We start from the raw sequence: 18320 nt of genomic DNA, 5'->3' as shown, positions 1-18320 counted from the left end.
AGATAAAAAATTAATTAATGGTATAATTTAAAGATTAACCCAATGCATACTGATTGCATAAACATATTAGAAGCACACCTCCAAAGGGATTGATTGTTTTTGAAAAGTACGACCTTGTGAAATGGCAAAATAAAACAAACGACAGGATGCAGGGATTTATAGTTTTGATAAAAAAATTAATATGACGTTCTTCAAACGCTTTGAGTACACACCCGTGGTAAAATATGAATATATTGCTTTGGGTGTTCCGATCATTCTCCCACGGCATATGCTTTTTAACCGGATTTTTGTGTTATTATTATTATTATTATTGATTTGGGGATGTATGGCGGTCGGTCGGGCGACCGGGCAGTCGTGCGGTCGGTCGGGCGGGCGGCAACCAAATGTTGTCAGTGCATTTACTCATGAACCGTTCAACCAAAGCTTTTAAATTTTAATATGTTGTTACTGACAACAAAATGAAGGTCAAGTTCAATAATGACGATTTTGACTTTTACCGTTCAGGAGTTATGGTTCTTGGAAAATTGAAAAATGGCATTTCCAGTCGTGTCCGTGCATTTACGCATGAACTGTTCAACCAAAGCTTCCCAAATTTTAATATGTTGTAAATGATGACAAAATGGAGGTCAAGTACAATAATGTCGATTTTGAATTTTACCGTTCAGGAGTTATGGTTCTTGAAAGATCGAAAAATGGCGTTTCCATTCATGTTGTTGCATTTACTCATGAACCATTCAACCTAAGCAATTCAAATTTTAATATGTTGATACTGATGACAAAATTTAGGTCAAATTTGATATTGACAATTTTCACTTTCACCGTTCATCAGTTATGGTTTTTGTGATATTGGCAGGACACAAATAAATGTAAATAAATCCGGTTTTCTGTCGTTGTGACAGCCTCTTGTTTATAAATGAACTACCCGACGTCATTGCACGAGGACGTAAGAATATAAGCAATTTACGAGAAAATGCACGGTTGTGAAACGGAAAATCATCACAACAAGGAAACGTTTACATATATGTAAAATTATCATTCAAATTCATCCAAACCTATCTAAATACGTTCTTGTGAATGGTTTAAGCATGCCACTAGTCCAGTTTGCTCCGTTCTTTTACGTCAATGTAATAGTGCGTTTATTTACGGGAACGGCAAATATTTTTGCCTTCAACTAGAGCGCTTCGATCCAAAAGAATTGCCATATTTGTCCTATTAGAATAGAAATAATTCATGGAGGCTTGAATTTATACCGCTCTCGCTCGTGGTAAAATATTTAGCATAAAGGACCAACCCGTGGTAAAATCAGTATAACTTCAAGCCCACATGAATTATTTCTTAAATATACTGGAGTCAAAATGAATAATACATTTCGCGAAATACTGGTGAATTCTTAATCCATATTATTCGTTGGCAAAAAAGGACTTTACTGCCATAACAACTAAAACGTACAATACATGCATGATCCGTGTAAACTCATCGAACCTTTAACCTTTTCGCTTTTTCCCCCCAAACTTGTTAGTAAATGTTATCTTACCAATGTTGTAATTAGATCTTTGAATATAGTTTACATTGGCACAAATATCGATTTTGTCATCAGCAAATTCAAACATAACTAAATTTGTATTCTTTTCAAACGGTTTTTTTTCTGGATGTATAAATATACATCCATGATCACCCTATCTATGTATAGAATAATACATATTTATTAAAAGGTTAACTCCTAACTTATCTACTACCTGTCGATACTTTCATTTTGACATTGCACAGGTCATGTCTTCTTTGACTGTCCATGACATTAAAAAATTAAATCCCTGGGATGTGTTTTAGTTGATTTTAGTCTCTGATGCATGATTTTTTGTTTATTAATTGTTGTTGGCTTTTAACTAGCTTTCAGTAACTGCGAGAATTCTCAAATCGTACTTTCGTGTTAATTTGACCTGTTGACACAATTTGTAATGCATTTTTGTTATTTTTTAATGTTTACTTATTTAGTGTTATATATCATGTATATCTCGTCTCACTATTTTTATTATATATATACCATCATTGGTAAGTGTTTAGTATGACGATAAATTTTCACTTCTGTTTTCGTACTATGAACAACACAATTATTTATTTTGTAAAGAATATTTCCGTACTGCATGTATACCTTACAACAAAATTAATTTAATTTAACTGTGTACGTTATTTTATTTGGCGGCATTATGTCCAAGATTATGGTTGTCTTTCTGATATTGTTTTACATCTAACCCCCCATTTTTTTGTATTAATTTTGCACTTACATTGAGTCATAGATCAAATTTATTCGTTCAGTGTATGTTCACTTGTTTTTGTTAATATGTCTTTTGATTGAGTTAAGCCATTGCAATGAATTTTGTTTAGTGTGTCTTTCTAAGCTGTGATGTTACTCTATTGTTTCAGGTTAGGGTGAGGGTTGGCGCCTATTAAAATGTTTAAACCCGCTGCATTTGTTTTCACCTGTCCTTAGTCGGGAACCTTATGTTCAATGGTTGTCGTTTATTGATGTGGATCATAAGTGTTTCTCGTTTTTTATATAGATTAGACCGTTTGTTTTTCTGTTTGAATGGTTTTTAACTAGTCATTTTTGGGGCCCTTTATAGTTTGCTGTTCGGTATGAGCCAAGGCTCCGTGTTGAAGGCCGTACTTTGACCTATAATGGTTTGCTTTTGAAGGTTGTGACTTGGATGGAGAGTTGTCTTATTGGCACTCATACCACATCTTCTTATATCTAATTAATAAACAATGATTTTTACTTTAAGTCGAATATATAAAATAGTATTAATTTAGCTATTTACAAAATTTAGAATTTTTTGAATTACTAAGAAGTTTCTACCCCGGTGTATTTGTCAAAACCTTTCGAAATTTTGGGTCCTCAATGCTCTTTAACTCCGTATTTTATTAGTCCTTTTAACTTTTTGATTCGAGGCGACACTAATGAGTCTTTTGTAGGCTTAACGCCCGTCTGGCGTACACAATTTTAACCCTGGCAATGAGTTTATAGCATATAGATGATCATACCAAACACAGGTCTTACATAATTCAATAGATATTTTTTTTTAATCTCATTAAACTGTTTAACAAAGAACACACATATATTTGCAATTTCACTTGTTTGCGTAATAAATTAATCAAATCGTTACAAATTAATAAAAAAAAGTTTGTCTTATCCTTAAATTATAAGGTACGCGATTATTATGGGTTTAAAATAAATGAAATTGATATTATTTCAGAATGCCCGAATGTCGATTGATGTTCACTCATTTTTTTCGACTTATTTCAGTTTCGGATAGGACAAGAGGTATATATCAAAGCACGGATCAGACAGACAAGAACAAAAGAAAAACTGAGTACTCTAAGAGAAGACACTGATGTAGATCTATTAAGACGAAGTCCAGGGGTAAGACTATTTATGTATTATAGTGCTGTTATATTTCCTTTATCACGTGATTACATTTACTACCCATGATGATGCGGTTCCATATTCACGGCCGACACTCGGCTAACCGAGGGATTGGTCGGTTAATCTATATTGAGTATGCGGCTATATCGGCGGTTGGTCTGTTAATCGGGTTGGCTAAAGTCTGTTAATCAGGTGTTATCGAGAAAATCATTGAAAACTCAGCATGTTTTATTGTATTACCTTTTAAATATATTTTTATCATAAAAAATATTTATGTCTAACAAAACTATTCAATGTACTGAATTCAGTGGTGTAATTATTATTTTTCTAGCTTCTATGTACGATCTATAAAATAAAAAGGCAAGTTACTCATCAATAAATTTATACACATTTTACACACACAAAATGTACACAAAATGACACTTTGGTTGAATTTACTTGCATGCAATATTTTAAACATCGACAAAAGACAGGCATTATGTGTGTTAACCAAATTGATATCATTGTGTGAAAAATCTACACGTAAATCTGTATTTTGGTGACATAAATCAATCTTTATTTAAAACCTGGTCTGTTAATGGGTCGGATGTATAAAACCCGGTCTGTTAATTGGTCTGTTAAGAGTTATGAATGACAATAAAAGTATAATTTTATTACTTTATGGTGTGTTAATTTGACGACGAGCGGCTAAAATATACGGAAACAACACTTGAGCAATGGAACATAAAATATATACGGAAACAAAACATGAGCAATGGAATATAAAATATACGGAAACAAAACACATGAACAATAATTAACAATTTAGGCAATGGATATGGAAAATTGATAAAAATGGTTTCAAAAAGGTGTTAAATTAAAGTAAATTTGATTTTATCCGAGAATGGTCGCATATATCATGTGGATTCTGTTTAATTGTCATGAATGACACCAATTTGTCATCTACATTGGTAACCAGTATTAAAGTCGTAATGTAACTAAACATCAGTAAGTAAAATATATTGGAATGCCTAAACATAAAGAATAGAGAAAAAATAATGAGTAAGATAAATAAAATGTAGAGAAAAGTAACATAACAATTTAAAGAATACAGAAATAATCAACACCCCCAATCCGAACCCTCATGGTATACACGAGAATCTGGATGGAGATACAGAATATAAATAAAAGATAAGTAGAGAATAAACTCATCATAGATACCAGGACTAAATTTAGTATATACGCCAGACGCGCGTTTCGTCTTCAAAAGACTCATCAGTGACGCTCGAATCCATGTGATGCATTGCTAAAAAAGAGAGAGAAAAAAAAATAATTGTTGAAGACATGAAACCCCCTGGGTGTTGAAACAGTAACGGATTGCGATGTACTCATATTGGTGACAAATGCTTGAAGTTTACATGTGGACAACTACAGTTCTCCTCTGCACATATGTAGAAAAGGAACTAAACGGAATAAAATGAATTAAAACTTAATACAACCAAATGTAGCTGCATTCGCTCCTTTCCATTTACTTTTTTTATAATTATTTGTAAACAACAGATGATCAAGTAATAGAAGAAAAGAACTAAATGGATGATGCTGACGAATTAGGGTTAAACGTCCAGTGACAAATATCATGTGCATATGAGAACGACAACACGTTATACTGTACCCTGTGTTGTATTAGAATTACACGTTCAGTCGGATTTGAGAACATGCTACTTTGAGCAGACACAAAAATTAAGGCCGATTGAAATCGTTAATAATAAATTCATGCATATTCCAGCGAACAACCCAGATCACGCTATATTGAAGTGACACACTCTTCAATAAAATGCAAAGAACGACAAAATAAAAATGCTTTTACTCAAGAACATCCCATTCTTAACTTTTTCATAAAGGTAGCAAAACTATTTTCGTGGCTAAATAACTCTTAACTGACACAATTTCAATTGTCCAACCCATTAACAGACTTTATTGCCATAATTTTCACTAAAACGTGGTATTACTCACGTTATTTTACAATTATGAAATATTTACTAATGTCAATTATATTTAAGAACCAAAGTAGTATTTTGTGTCTTTTAAATGATATCTAAAATTGTTTGTTTCGCCTTTTATTAAAAAAATTGCTATGCGTGTAATCATAAATACTACATACTTGCGCGACGCCTTTTACTTTTGCCGAAAACTGCGCAGACTATGAAATGTTTTTAAAGGTGGAAAATGTTCTATGATAGATATCATTTTGTCAGACACTTATCTTTTTTTGATTTGATTCTTATAATATGCCAAAAATCTGTATATTTGATAGAGTTTAACATTAAATTGTGCGTTTTACTCTTACCAGACGTATAGCCAACCCGATTAACAGACCAATCGCCCATATAGCCGCATACTCAATATAGATTAACCGACCAATCTCTCGGTTAGCCGAGTGTCGACCGTGATATTACATATATCGAGGAGCATATATATCTGCACTGTTCACAACGTTGCTGTGTTAAATTGATGTTTCTTCAATCTGATTAAAATACAGAACCTGTGTTCACGCTTTCCTTAAACATTTTTACAACGCTCCATTCTATTTCTGTTTTGATAATCTTTATACATGTAGTTTGTATACCAGTCAATAAAAAAAATTCAGCCTTAAGATTTTTAAAGGTGTGTATCATTTGGACAACACCAGAGACTCTAACAAGGTCTTTAAAACAGAAATGAGAACGAAGCGTTGTAAGATACCTGCATGTAAGGTATGCATGGACGCATGGTATGTATTTCAATCAGATAAGAACGTCTTTAAAGCGTTATCAGAACAATTTAAACTACTCGGCCATTCGCGAGAATAACCGTTTATTAAAACACAGAAATGTTTGTTTGTTCGATCTTGATTATACTAAGTAATTGGGTTAATGCATATGAGGAGTTCTTCCATGCATTAACACTGATACTCCAAAATGACTACGTTCGTATTTTAACATTCAATTTGGTTTATATTTAATTGTAGATTAAATGGGTTCAACAAGAAATAGGCCATGTCAGAGTACCAAAAACTGTGGATACAGAGTGGAGTAATCTTTGGTATTTGGTAGGTTCTTCAATTACAAATGTCGCAGGCAAACTATTTGTGCAAAACTACTTTTTAAATTCAGATATAAAAGCATTTTGTTTTCGATGTCTTATGGAAAAAAGTACAAAGGCCAAACAGTCAACGTAATGTCATATTTAAAATATTAGCGTCAAATTCTTACTTGGTACAATGTAGGTTGTAAATCTGGTTTCTTTGATTTTTGTTGAACCAAATAGAAAAATTAACAAATAGTGAGACATTGCGTTTCCATTTAGGAATTTACTTTTGTATAGTTTCTTTTGCAAATGAGAACATTGGTCCGTTTCTGTGTGTGTTACATTGTAGTGTTGTGTCGTTGTTCTTCTCTTATAGTTATGCGTTTCCCTCAGTTTTAGTTTGTTACCCCGATTTTGTTTTTTGTCTCAATTATAAATTGTGAGGAACGTTCATATCAAACATTATCACAGCATGTGCTTTATTGACATTCTAAGTTATCAACTTATTTGAAGTCGCTATCGAAAATATTAAGCTTCCTTCTGTCGCAAAAGTTTTATATTTTCCTTTTTTTTACTATAAAAAAAAAAGAAGAAGGAAATTGTCACTGTATCTCTCGAAATACGAGATTTGGAATGATCAAATGTAATTGAATATTTGCATGCCATGTAATGAGTCTTTCTAAACTGTGATGACTGTCTCTGGTGAATAGGCTCTACCTATGGTTAGACATCACGTTTAGAGGAGATATGCAATTACGGTGTTCGAATTATGTGTATCCAAACGATGCAATAAAAATTAGATTAAGAGTTCTCTCAATAAAAAAGGAGAGATGAACAATATATTTATATACACTGTGTATGTGTGTGTAGTCTTTCTGCACTCAGAGAGTTGAAATGTTAATGTTATAAGATTTGTTATTTGCTGGTTAAGAATGATAATCTCGTCTTTTAAGGAATATAGCATCTACCAAGGAATAACAGTACTTAAAGTTCGGGGCTAGTCTGGTAAATGACGATCGCAAAATTAATACATATAGGTTCTACAAGTGGTCTTTTTCTGTTTCTTGTTAAATTTTTGCTTTTAAGGTTAATTGTCAGTAATTTTGAATCACTTGGCGTCCATCTGCGTCGTTTACTTTCAGAAAGATATTTTCTTCTGAAACTGTTGGGCCAAATTTAACCAAACCTGGCCCCAATCATGATGGGGTATCTAGCTAGTATCTAGAAAAATGTGTCCGGTGACCGCTTGTCAACCAAAGGGGCCAACATGTTAAAACATAGAGCATAAGGATAAAATGCAAGAGTTGTTTATTATGTTTAAAAATGGCTATAAGATAAAACAAAATATGACAAGGTCAAACATTTTCAGAATGTTTAGATCTACCTTATGTGGTTCGTTTATCTCAAATTTCCTTTTATTATATCAAACTCGTGTTAGAATACTTAAATGTTTTCCCTCTACACTTATATTAATTAAAGAAGTTAATAAACGTGAAAGATAACTTAAATGTGTTCTCACTACACATATATTAAGTAAATAGGTGTATATATACATAGATTCTTTTAAATTTAATTTTGTCTAATTTAAAAAAAAAAATGTATTTTTTGAAGCTTGCTGAGCATTTTAGAAAATTCATATTTCAAAATATCATTATATGGAAAAAAAGTGGTAAAACCATTATCGTATAGTTTATTGAAAGACCCTGATAATATTATTCGGATATTATTTTTCGGGAAATCATATCCAAAATTTAATCAACGTACGTTCTTGAAAAAAAAGTGTCACGAATCGGTTAAATGCACAAAAAGTTAAAAAAATGAGAATCGCAATTATCATTTTTAGAATGACGATGTTACTCCAACAATGAAAGTCAGTAACGCCTGGTCAGCAGGTTACACTGGTGCTGGTATCGTCATTGCAGTATTGGACGATGGATTACAAACCGACCATCCTGATCTTGCTGCTAATGTTGTAAGTATCAAATATGACATTTATTATAACAAAACCAAAAAAATGTAAAAATATAAACACGTATCTTATTTATATCCTATCCGTATCAAGACGAAACCTCAATTTAATCCCGAGAAGTCTGCTCGTGGCATTACATCGGTCGAGGGCTGAGGGGTGTTTTTGAAGAAAAGTTATTATGATACCATGAAATCTTTATTATACTTGAAACAGACATATTTCTGATTTATGTAATTGATGTAGCTTTGTGACCATAACTGATATGGATATCTTCACGGATGGCTGATAAAGAACGATTGCCATTGATTCTATTACACCTATAATTCACTTGTAAAACTTACTAATAAGTTTTTTAAAATTATATATTTCATCCTCAGCATAGTCAAGGCTTTTCGTGATCAATTAGCCAAGTAAGGGGAAACAATGACAATTTAAATATTGCTGGCTTACTCGCCTTTTGCTTTGCTTTAAAAGTCAAGAAAAAACAACATACATGTACTTATTAAGTTAGGTTTTATATTGACAAGTTCATTTACCAATCGCTTTCTGAAACAATGTATTGCATTCAGCACTTTATCATTCATAAGGACACCATTTTATGTAAATCATGTATTCTATAAATATATACAATAACACTCGAACTGAACAATCATTTTATGCTGAAATTCTAATAATATCTCCAACCTCAATGACATACAAATCGTTTGTGTTAAACTGCACGAAACCCTTCCAATAATGCAGTGTTTCCTGTAAAATTTAAAAAGGGCATCCATGAGTTTGCTCTGCAACACAATTTTAACGCGAAGAAATAAAGTTCTTTCCAAGAAAACCAATTTTGTTAAATTTATTATTTAGGACCGCTAAGTATAACTTGAAAAATTATTTAAAAAATTGTAATGCTTTTCATGTATAAAGAAGGTGAGAACCTTTATCTTTACTCAGATTTTGATACTCAAAAGTTACCTTAAATCTGAATCCACAGTTTTCAACAATAAGCATGTGTTTAATAAATAAAGGCAACAGTAGTATACCGCTGTTAAAACTGTTTAACAAGTTATGATCCCCTGGAAGTCAACCAATTTGCAGCATATTAAACAGAAACATGCCAGATGTTGTTAGTGTGTTGCTTTCTTTTAATTAAATACAAGCAATGTTGTCAGACATGCGAGTCAAGGATTTCTAAGATATATCCCAAATCATGTGGAGATTCCTAACATAAATATGGTATATTCATTAATGAAAACTTTTGTGTTTCAGGATACTGCCAATGACAAAGACATTTATGGTTATGATAATGATCCATATTCAAGTGCTGGTAATAGGTAATAATTAGCATTCATATATGTTGTACGATATACAGAAGATCACCTCGAATGTCCCAAATTGATAAAGTATTAATATCTATATTTGATGTCACAGTACTCTGTTGAACATTTATGAATACTGCAGATTACTGCAACATCAATTGTTGAGACCGTTTAGAAGCATGTACGAAAACACAGGAAGCTGTACTTTTTCATTGTTTTTATCATCTAAAAAAAATAACACGAATATCGAACAACAAGGTATATTAAAAAAAGGGGGGAGTCCATTAAAATTAACAAAACCAAAGGTAATCAACCAACGGAACGGGTGATTTTTTTGTGAAGATTCAAACGACCATCGTTAGTCCTCATTAAAGACTTTTGATAGATTACACTAACAAAGCTTTTATGTCCCCATGGTTATGCATAATTACTACGGATAACCAAAATTGGGGCGAAATGACCAAGGGCGAACACTTATCAGTGCAAAATTCCCTTAGATTGCGAATAAGAATAGGGTCAAACTGCCTAGTTCCATTAAAGTAAATGCAGTGTATACGTCAATGAAATGACATCCCGACTATACTAAAAAGACAACACCTCAAGAATCCTTATTCTGTGCAAAATTAATATTATTTTGTGTAGTTAAAACAGTATCAGTATCATAATGGGGGGAAGGTTGTTAATTCAAAACAAAATAATTTATACTCATAGCTATAACTTTTAAAATATTTAGCTATTTTGGTGCATTTGTATCAAACGGAAGCTTAATGCCTAGGACTACTGTATAACCCTTTTTGAGTGCTTACTTTGAATAATAAAAAGTTATATAAAATTGAAATAGGCGGGCTTAAAGTTCATCATAACAAATCGACAAAAATAGCTGCATTTCCACCTCAAAAACTACTCTGTACTCAGCGTAGTTTTTGAGGTGTAAATACAGCCATTTTTGTCAATTGGTTATGATCAGCCTTAATTTGCCTGTTTCTCAGATCCTGTTTTTGTACAACCGAAATTCCGGAAATCAGTCCGCTCTTATATGCAATTAAAGATGTGCTGATTTTTCCATCACAAGTCACCAAAAGGTTTGGAGTGGAAAGAGTTTCACTTAACTTGACATGATTTTGATGTTCCTGCAATTTGAGAAATCGACCGAAAGCTTTGTCCCAGCAATAACATTAAAATCGAAACGGAAAGGAACTGGCATTTGTAAGATATCTGATGAGTATTTTACAATTACACGGAATACAAAAGGATCTGGAAGAGAAATTGCACATATTTCTTGTGTGTATATGGTTTAAATATAATTTTATCAATGTTACGCAAAAATTTGAAATTTTTGTCATTTTATTAGCATAGATGTGAGGGAATTCTATCGAATGTTCGATACATTTTCAGGGAATGTAACTTTTTATGCGACTATCAGCGTTTAATGTCCCGCTTTTGACCAGATTTATAATAATAATAAAATCTTTAGGATAAAATCTTATCACTTGCGACTGGACATAGCTTATCAACTGATAAACATATATTATTGAGTAAAAGTGAATTACCCGTAAAATATGAAACGACAACTAGTAACATACATTTTTGTAGGAACTTCTTTCAATGATTTCAGTAAAACAAGCTAGGTAAAATTATGCTTTATATAGAATTATCAATAACAATATATTAAATGTAGATGTCCGAAAAATTTGCTCTATTATTTGTTGAAAAAAAAAAATAAATACCAAAAATATCGAACTCAAAGGAAAATTCTAAACGGAAAGTCCTTTATGAAATGGCAAAATCAAAAGCTCAAACACATTAAACAAAGAAAAACAAAATTAATTCATAAACAAAATGGACGCTCTATAGACTATTGTTATGAACTCTTTATCGGGTCCAACTTGTCAAACGTTCCTAAATAATTTTCGTTCATGTCATGTGCATTGAACACACACAAAAAAAAAAACAACATTTAAGTATTTCAAACTCTACTATGTAATCTGATTTCATATTATAACATATTTTATTTCAGTCATGTTACACAAATCAACATGACTTATCTTACCTACTATACATTTCTAGGAATATAATTGGTTAAAAACAACCGCGTGAAGGCCGTGCATATTAGGTTAGTAGGCGGGGCTTATTTCAATACACGATTAGTAGTGGTGTAATGTACCTTAATAAAAACGAAACGGTACCTTAAAGGTTTCTACAGACGAAGGAATTGATTAGATGATGAACGGTTGAAATAGGTTCATAAAACACATTTAAAGCTAACAAGTTATTATTGTACAGACCAATGGAAGTCGTTTCTTAGTGCTAATGGTTTTGAACAATTGATCACTTTGATAGGTCACTAGTCTAAATACCACATGTTTTAAAAGATAGTCGGTAAGATACATTCGTTACATAATGTGCTAGTGACCTAATACGATATATATGGGGTCAATAAAATATATATCGTATTTGGTCACTAGCACGCTATGAAACCAATATTATTATTTTTCAGTCATGGTACGCAAGTTATCATACCATATAATATTTCAGTCATGGTACACAAGTTATCATAAACAAGTTATCATGTAATATTATATTTCAATCATGATACAAAAGTTATCATGACATATTATATTTCAGTCATGATACAAAAGTTATCATGACATATTATATTTCAGTCATGGTACAGAAGTAAGTGGATTAATTGCAGCGGTGAAAGATAACAATATCTGTGTAGTTGGTGTCGCATTTAGTTCCACCATCATTGGTGAGTATGAAAATATAGGTTATAACACCAATCATGCCAACAATTCCTCTCACAAAATTCCGGTGGACCCCCTATGGCACCCATTCGAAGTTAAATATTTGATTTCAACAAATTAATTTATGACCTGCATGTACGTGTCCCTTAGAACACGGTCATATACCAAATTGTCAATATTTATTATCCGTGTAATTTGCTCTATGGGATGTTTGCAAAATTTCAACGGAGGAAATTTCATGGCTGGCATGTTTCAAGAAATATTGGCATGGACATATAAGGGGGAATTCTTAATTGATATAAAATTTGGTTTTAAAGCATATGTTAAAGTTAAAGGCACTTTTAAAATTACTTTAAATTATTGGTGAAAACAAAAATAAATACAGATCTTATTCGGAAAAGTTATTCTAACAACTCAAGCATGAAAATAAGATAAAGGTCATTCAATTATTATATCAGCTTATAGGCTAGATTTCACGCCACCCCTGTTACACAATGTTATAGGTAAAATAAAAACGAAGCATACAGTTTTTATATATATCGCGTGTTATTGGAACACGTTGTATGCCCGAAACCGACAGTCTGGACATCGCAGTGGCAACTTTAGTTTTAGTACACATTTTATTATTGAAAAGATATAGACAAAATGTATCATTTAGAAACTGGCTACTTTAGTTGTATCAATACCTTCAGAGACTGATAATCTGCCAGAAGTAGTACCGACCTAATCGAAGTATATAACATATGATATAGATTACATTGTGCATGGCACGTGTTTCTGGAATAAACTTAATCAGATATGCTCTTGACAGAAAGTTTTGTGAAAAACGTTTAGCATTATAGTTTCATTTAAAAGATTTAAAATGGGGTGTTAGGTCATTAATCGGAAACCCTTTGAATAGAAGTACACCAATAAATGATAATTCGGAAAGTTTGCGAGTGATTTCTATGCAGAAGGACAAGATATATAATCGTTCAAACAATCATTGTCTACAGCCATGTGAATGAGTGAATATGTATTGCTGTAAAGAGGAACCAACAAGATACTCAAAATGAAATTAAAGGAAAACGAGAAATATCAGAAAATAAGGAAATTGCAGATTGGTTTAGAAAAAAACAATAGAGAAATTTAAGAAATAGTTCATGCAAGCAACGGCCTAGGCCATGTGAAAATGATGACAAATTATGGCTTGCATGAACTATTTCAATTCTATTAGGACAAATACGGTAATTCAAAAAACTGAAACGAAGGTAAGATTGTCGTGTGTACTGCATGTACTGATTTTGTGTCCTGGATTGGCACCACATATCCTCTGTTTTACTATATATTGCATAGTAATGATACCTAAACTGTTATTGTGATGGACAGTAACGTAATCAAAGTAAAGTTTTGCAACGCCAACGCATATTAGAGATTTCCAATAAAATGACATACGTACGTAACTCGACGTACGGACCTAATTGGACTTGTTATTGCCATCTATTGAATTTGGTTAAATTCGTCGCTCAAGTTTAAACCAAGTATTCCAAGACTATTAAAACCCATACACTGTAATTTTCGTCCATATCAAATAATGTTTACGGGATATAAAATGAAAGAAATCAGGTATTTCTTATATATCACAGGGTTCTCCAGATTCCCACCTGAATTTTCTCTGATATAAGATCACGTAAAGACACGTATCACTTACCTATTATATTCCATCGATTTGAGTTATCTTTCATGGTTTTGATACTGAGATTTATTTTGTAATAAACATTGCAGATGAACGCTCCATTATTCTTTATATTTAAAATCCAAACTGTTTTGGTTATCCGATGTTCTATCTTTTGTCTTTATCCATTTATTTATATTTTGTGGGTAAAATATGTTTTAGAAGGCCGATATTTTGTTGACAAGTTCAGAAATATCGAAATCATTGTTTGTCTGATTTGTCGATGATTGATTGAAGTTGAAAATTAAGATAAAGTATTGCTTCCAATTCATTTCTAAGTTTAAAGTATTTTCCATTTTATTATAAAATTAATAAATGAAAAATTTCCTATAGAGTTTAAACTTCAGGAGATGCGCTCGATTAAGGATTGTTATGTGTTGTCTTATTTAACGGGAGCGACAGTTTAAAATGCTGTACGAATCAAATACAATAGACAAAAGAAAAAATATTTTATATCCCTCGGAATTCCTTCACTTATAGTATTTTATCCATTTATTGATAAACAACTTATAGAGTGTCAGCGTTTTTTTAACTGCACAAAGCATTGTAGTGCATGAACCATAAGTCAAACAAAAAGAAAAAAGATGATATGATTTCGATCGCAATGCAGTCCAAATGCACGCTAATATTTTCCTTTTCGGTGTTTTTGCTCCCAATGCAGTTTAGTAGATCACAACTTTGCGCAACGCTAAAATATAAGTATCAACAGGATGTTGGACAATAAGTGTTCATTGTATATGTAGTTTGAATATGCATATTCAGGAGGAGAAAATGAATTTGAACCCGACTTTGTACTAGACCTACACGCTGGTCCAAATTATTTAACATGCTAGTTCACAGGGTCCACAAGATGACATGACACTCTACCCGAACACATAATTCTGACTATACCATATATTGCGTGAAGCCAATCTTAGATTTGAACCAGTCGAGTATCGAATCCAGGACCTCCCGCACCCGCGGCGAGCAAGCCACTACAGGACCACAGACTGAGGCGGTTATGAATATTGAAGATATACGTACATGTGTGCCCCCTGTCATTATCACATTTCCATGTTCAGAAAACCACTTAATTAGATTAAACCCTTATTTGGCATATTTAGTTTATAACAGTACAAAAAACACAACATAGATACATTGTAACCAAAGACTGAGCAACAAGGGCCCCTCCAGAAACTGAGGGTGATCTGAGATGCTCCGAAGGGTAAGCAAATCCTGCTCCACACAAGTTGGTAATAAAGATAAAAGAATCCTACTCAACAAAACTACAACAAAAAATTCCATACATGTCTATGTCCGTTTTTCAGACGTATTTGTTTAAGTTGCACACCAAACATTTCACAAAAATAATTTGTGAGTAATGACGTTAAGTTATACCCATGCATCTTTAAAAAAAGAAGGGCAAAAAATACTGATTTAGTAAAGTGTAATCATGTTTTTCTTGAAGATGCATTTCAATAAATTCCATATTTCATTTTATAAAATTCTACAGAAAGATGCCAAAGTGTTGTCAGATAGACGCATCTGTTATCTGTATTTTTGAGTCGGACAAAAGTATCTTGAAATAAATTACAGAATTATGTTAGAATAAAAAATAAAAAGTTATTCGTGTACACCTTTTACAATCCGGCGTGTTTGAAACTCTTATTTTAACATCATAACTTATAAATCAAAAATGAGAATATCATCTCGCTTCAGATTTTATAATTTTTATAATTTCAAACTTTAGTGGTTTTGAAAAATCCTCATTTGAGAACTAAATATATGGGTCAAATGAAATGACGCAGTAATGATCGGTTTATTTGATTCCAGTAACTGGATTGTTTATTCCCTTAAAGGTTGTTGTCAATAAAATCTTCCACAATTTGGTAACAACATGTTAGCATTCAAAATAGCAGATTGGGTTAATTTTGGAATAACATCTATTCTAACATAATATGTGTATTCAACGAGCAAAAATATCATGCAGTCTATGCTCCCCTCTGTCATGCTTCACTGCAATAGGCCGAGATACGTTCAGATTTGTTATGTAGAGCTATGTCATTTTATTGGAAATATCTGTTAACAGCAACCTCTTCAGTGTTCCTAAGTGTTATTCATCACTTTGGAAGTATCATTGCAGAGTAAATTGTGAGATTATTTTACACATTTTTTTCTAAAGCGAATGATATATAGTGATGGTTAGTTAGACTAACCGTCCACATGTCCCGTCGTTCGTCCGTCCGTTTGCCTGTTTGTTTGTCACTTTGCTTCTCCTATACCCCTAATCATAGATAAACGAAACTTTCTCAGAATCTTAACCATACAATATCATTGTGCACCTCCTATTATGTTTTCTGTCCAAGTTATTTTCGGGGTTTCCCATACCAAACATGAACTTTGTCCTTGTTTGATTTAGGGTGTACTCATTTTGTATCCGCAATTACTTCCTAACCTCTTATCAAAATGTACTAAAATGTTCGCACAATCTTGAACTTTCTAAATTCGATTTTTGACCAAAATCATTTTGGAGTTTCCCTCACAAAAGCACTTTGCTATTGCTTTACTTAGGGGGGACCAATTTTGTTCCGAAACTCTACATAAACCCCTATTTACAATTAATGCTATTGTGCACCTTCTCTTGTTTAAAAAAAAATCAGAATCACTTGTAGGATTTCGCTAATTAAATCATTGACTTCGTCATTGCCTTTTAATTGTACCCATTGTGTATCCGAAACTCCTTCTAAACCCCGTGTTACAATATATGGAAACTTTCTCACAACAATAATTATATAATTGTATGTATGACCAGCATTGCTACAAATACCTGTATCATGGTTGTGATGCTATCTGTTTTTGTAGTATCTTATTTTATATCTAGCAGGTCACCAATGTATGTCCGATGTATATCTGGTGTTCTGTGTCTAGTACTACTTTGATCTGGTTTCAAAATAAACTAAAACGTTGTTAGTCTTCTTTTCTTTGAGTCCAGTTTGCCTTATTATGACTCCCTGTTTTCCTCTATAAATGTGTTACTTGTGCTATTCAAGTACGGTATTTTCCATTTAGTAAAATTGAGAATGAAAATGGGGAATGTGTCAGAGACAACAACCCGACCAAATAAAAACAACAGCAGAGGGTCACCAACAGGTCTTCAATGTAGCGAGAAATTCCCGCACCCGGAGGCGTCCTTCAGCTGGCCCCTGAACAAATATATACTAGTCCAGTGATAATGAACGCCATACTAATTTCCAAATTGTACACAAGAAACTAAAATTAAAATAATACAAGACTAACAAAGGCCAGAGGCTCCTGACTTGGGACAGTAGTTAATATATTTGATATGGTGTAGTTATACATCAATGTATTAAGTTTTGACCGAGTCCCAGCTACAATAGGTGTAGAAACATTGATTTTAGAAAATTTATGATATTGAACAAATATGACAACTTGGTTGTCGACTATGCCATTTTCATATTTGGTGTTTCTAATGAGGTTAACATTGGTGATAACACTAAAATTATACATAATCTGAAATACTTTTTCCTTGTGATGGTGCTAATGATAGTTTATGATTAATTGTTATAGTATTTTTAATATTCGTACTTTTTTCATCCATTTGATGTCTTAAGCTTGGGTTTTCAAAATATTCGTTCAATATAACATTTAATAATGTCTTGTTTACAACTTTTTCACCATGCTATTTTACTGTTTGTTTCTAACTTTGTTTCTCCTGAAGTAACACTGTCTTTATGTACAGCATACATTGATCTTTTGCCTTCGAGGCGTTTGTGGAAAATTTCTCTCTAACTTTATTCTCCCTAGCGTTTTAAAAGACTGACAAACTCAGAACTACAAACAACTGTCATACAATTGGGATGTTTAGGTATCTATAGAACCACGTTTAACCAACTGTATTTTCTTTGGACAATGCATGTACCAAATAGATAATATGCCAATTGACCGTTTCAGAATCTAAAGCATCATGGGTAATTTTATTGTTCGTACTCCAAAATGAAAATAACGCCACGTCATTGGTTAAATTTCCATTGTTTATGACATTTTCAACCAATCAGGACGTTTTGGTGTACACTTTTGAAAATATTACCCAGGATGCATTAGATTCTGAAACGGCCAA

The 18320-nt window shown here is 32.5% G+C and overlaps 1 protein-coding gene across 1 annotated transcript in view; it reads left to right on the top strand.

The window, feature by feature from the left end:
• Positions 1 to 8330: 8330 nt before the first annotated feature.
• The window catches only part of LOC143066818 (furin-1-like), a 42748-nt gene continuing 32758 nt past the window's right edge, over positions 8331 to 18320 (top strand). The window contains exons 1-3 of the mRNA XM_076239628.1: positions 8331 to 8438; positions 9693 to 9757; positions 12406 to 12494. Of these exons, the coding sequence (XP_076095743.1) occupies positions 8331 to 8438; positions 9693 to 9757; positions 12406 to 12494 (262 nt within the window). The remainder of the gene's footprint in view (positions 8439 to 9692; positions 9758 to 12405; positions 12495 to 18320) is intronic.

This window comes from Mytilus galloprovincialis, chromosome 3 (assembly GCF_965363235.1).
Source record: "Mytilus galloprovincialis chromosome 3, xbMytGall1.hap1.1, whole genome shotgun sequence".
Lineage (NCBI taxonomy): Eukaryota > Metazoa > Mollusca > Bivalvia > Mytilida > Mytilidae > Mytilus > Mytilus galloprovincialis.
This window is presented reverse-complemented; position numbering and strand designations above follow the sequence as displayed.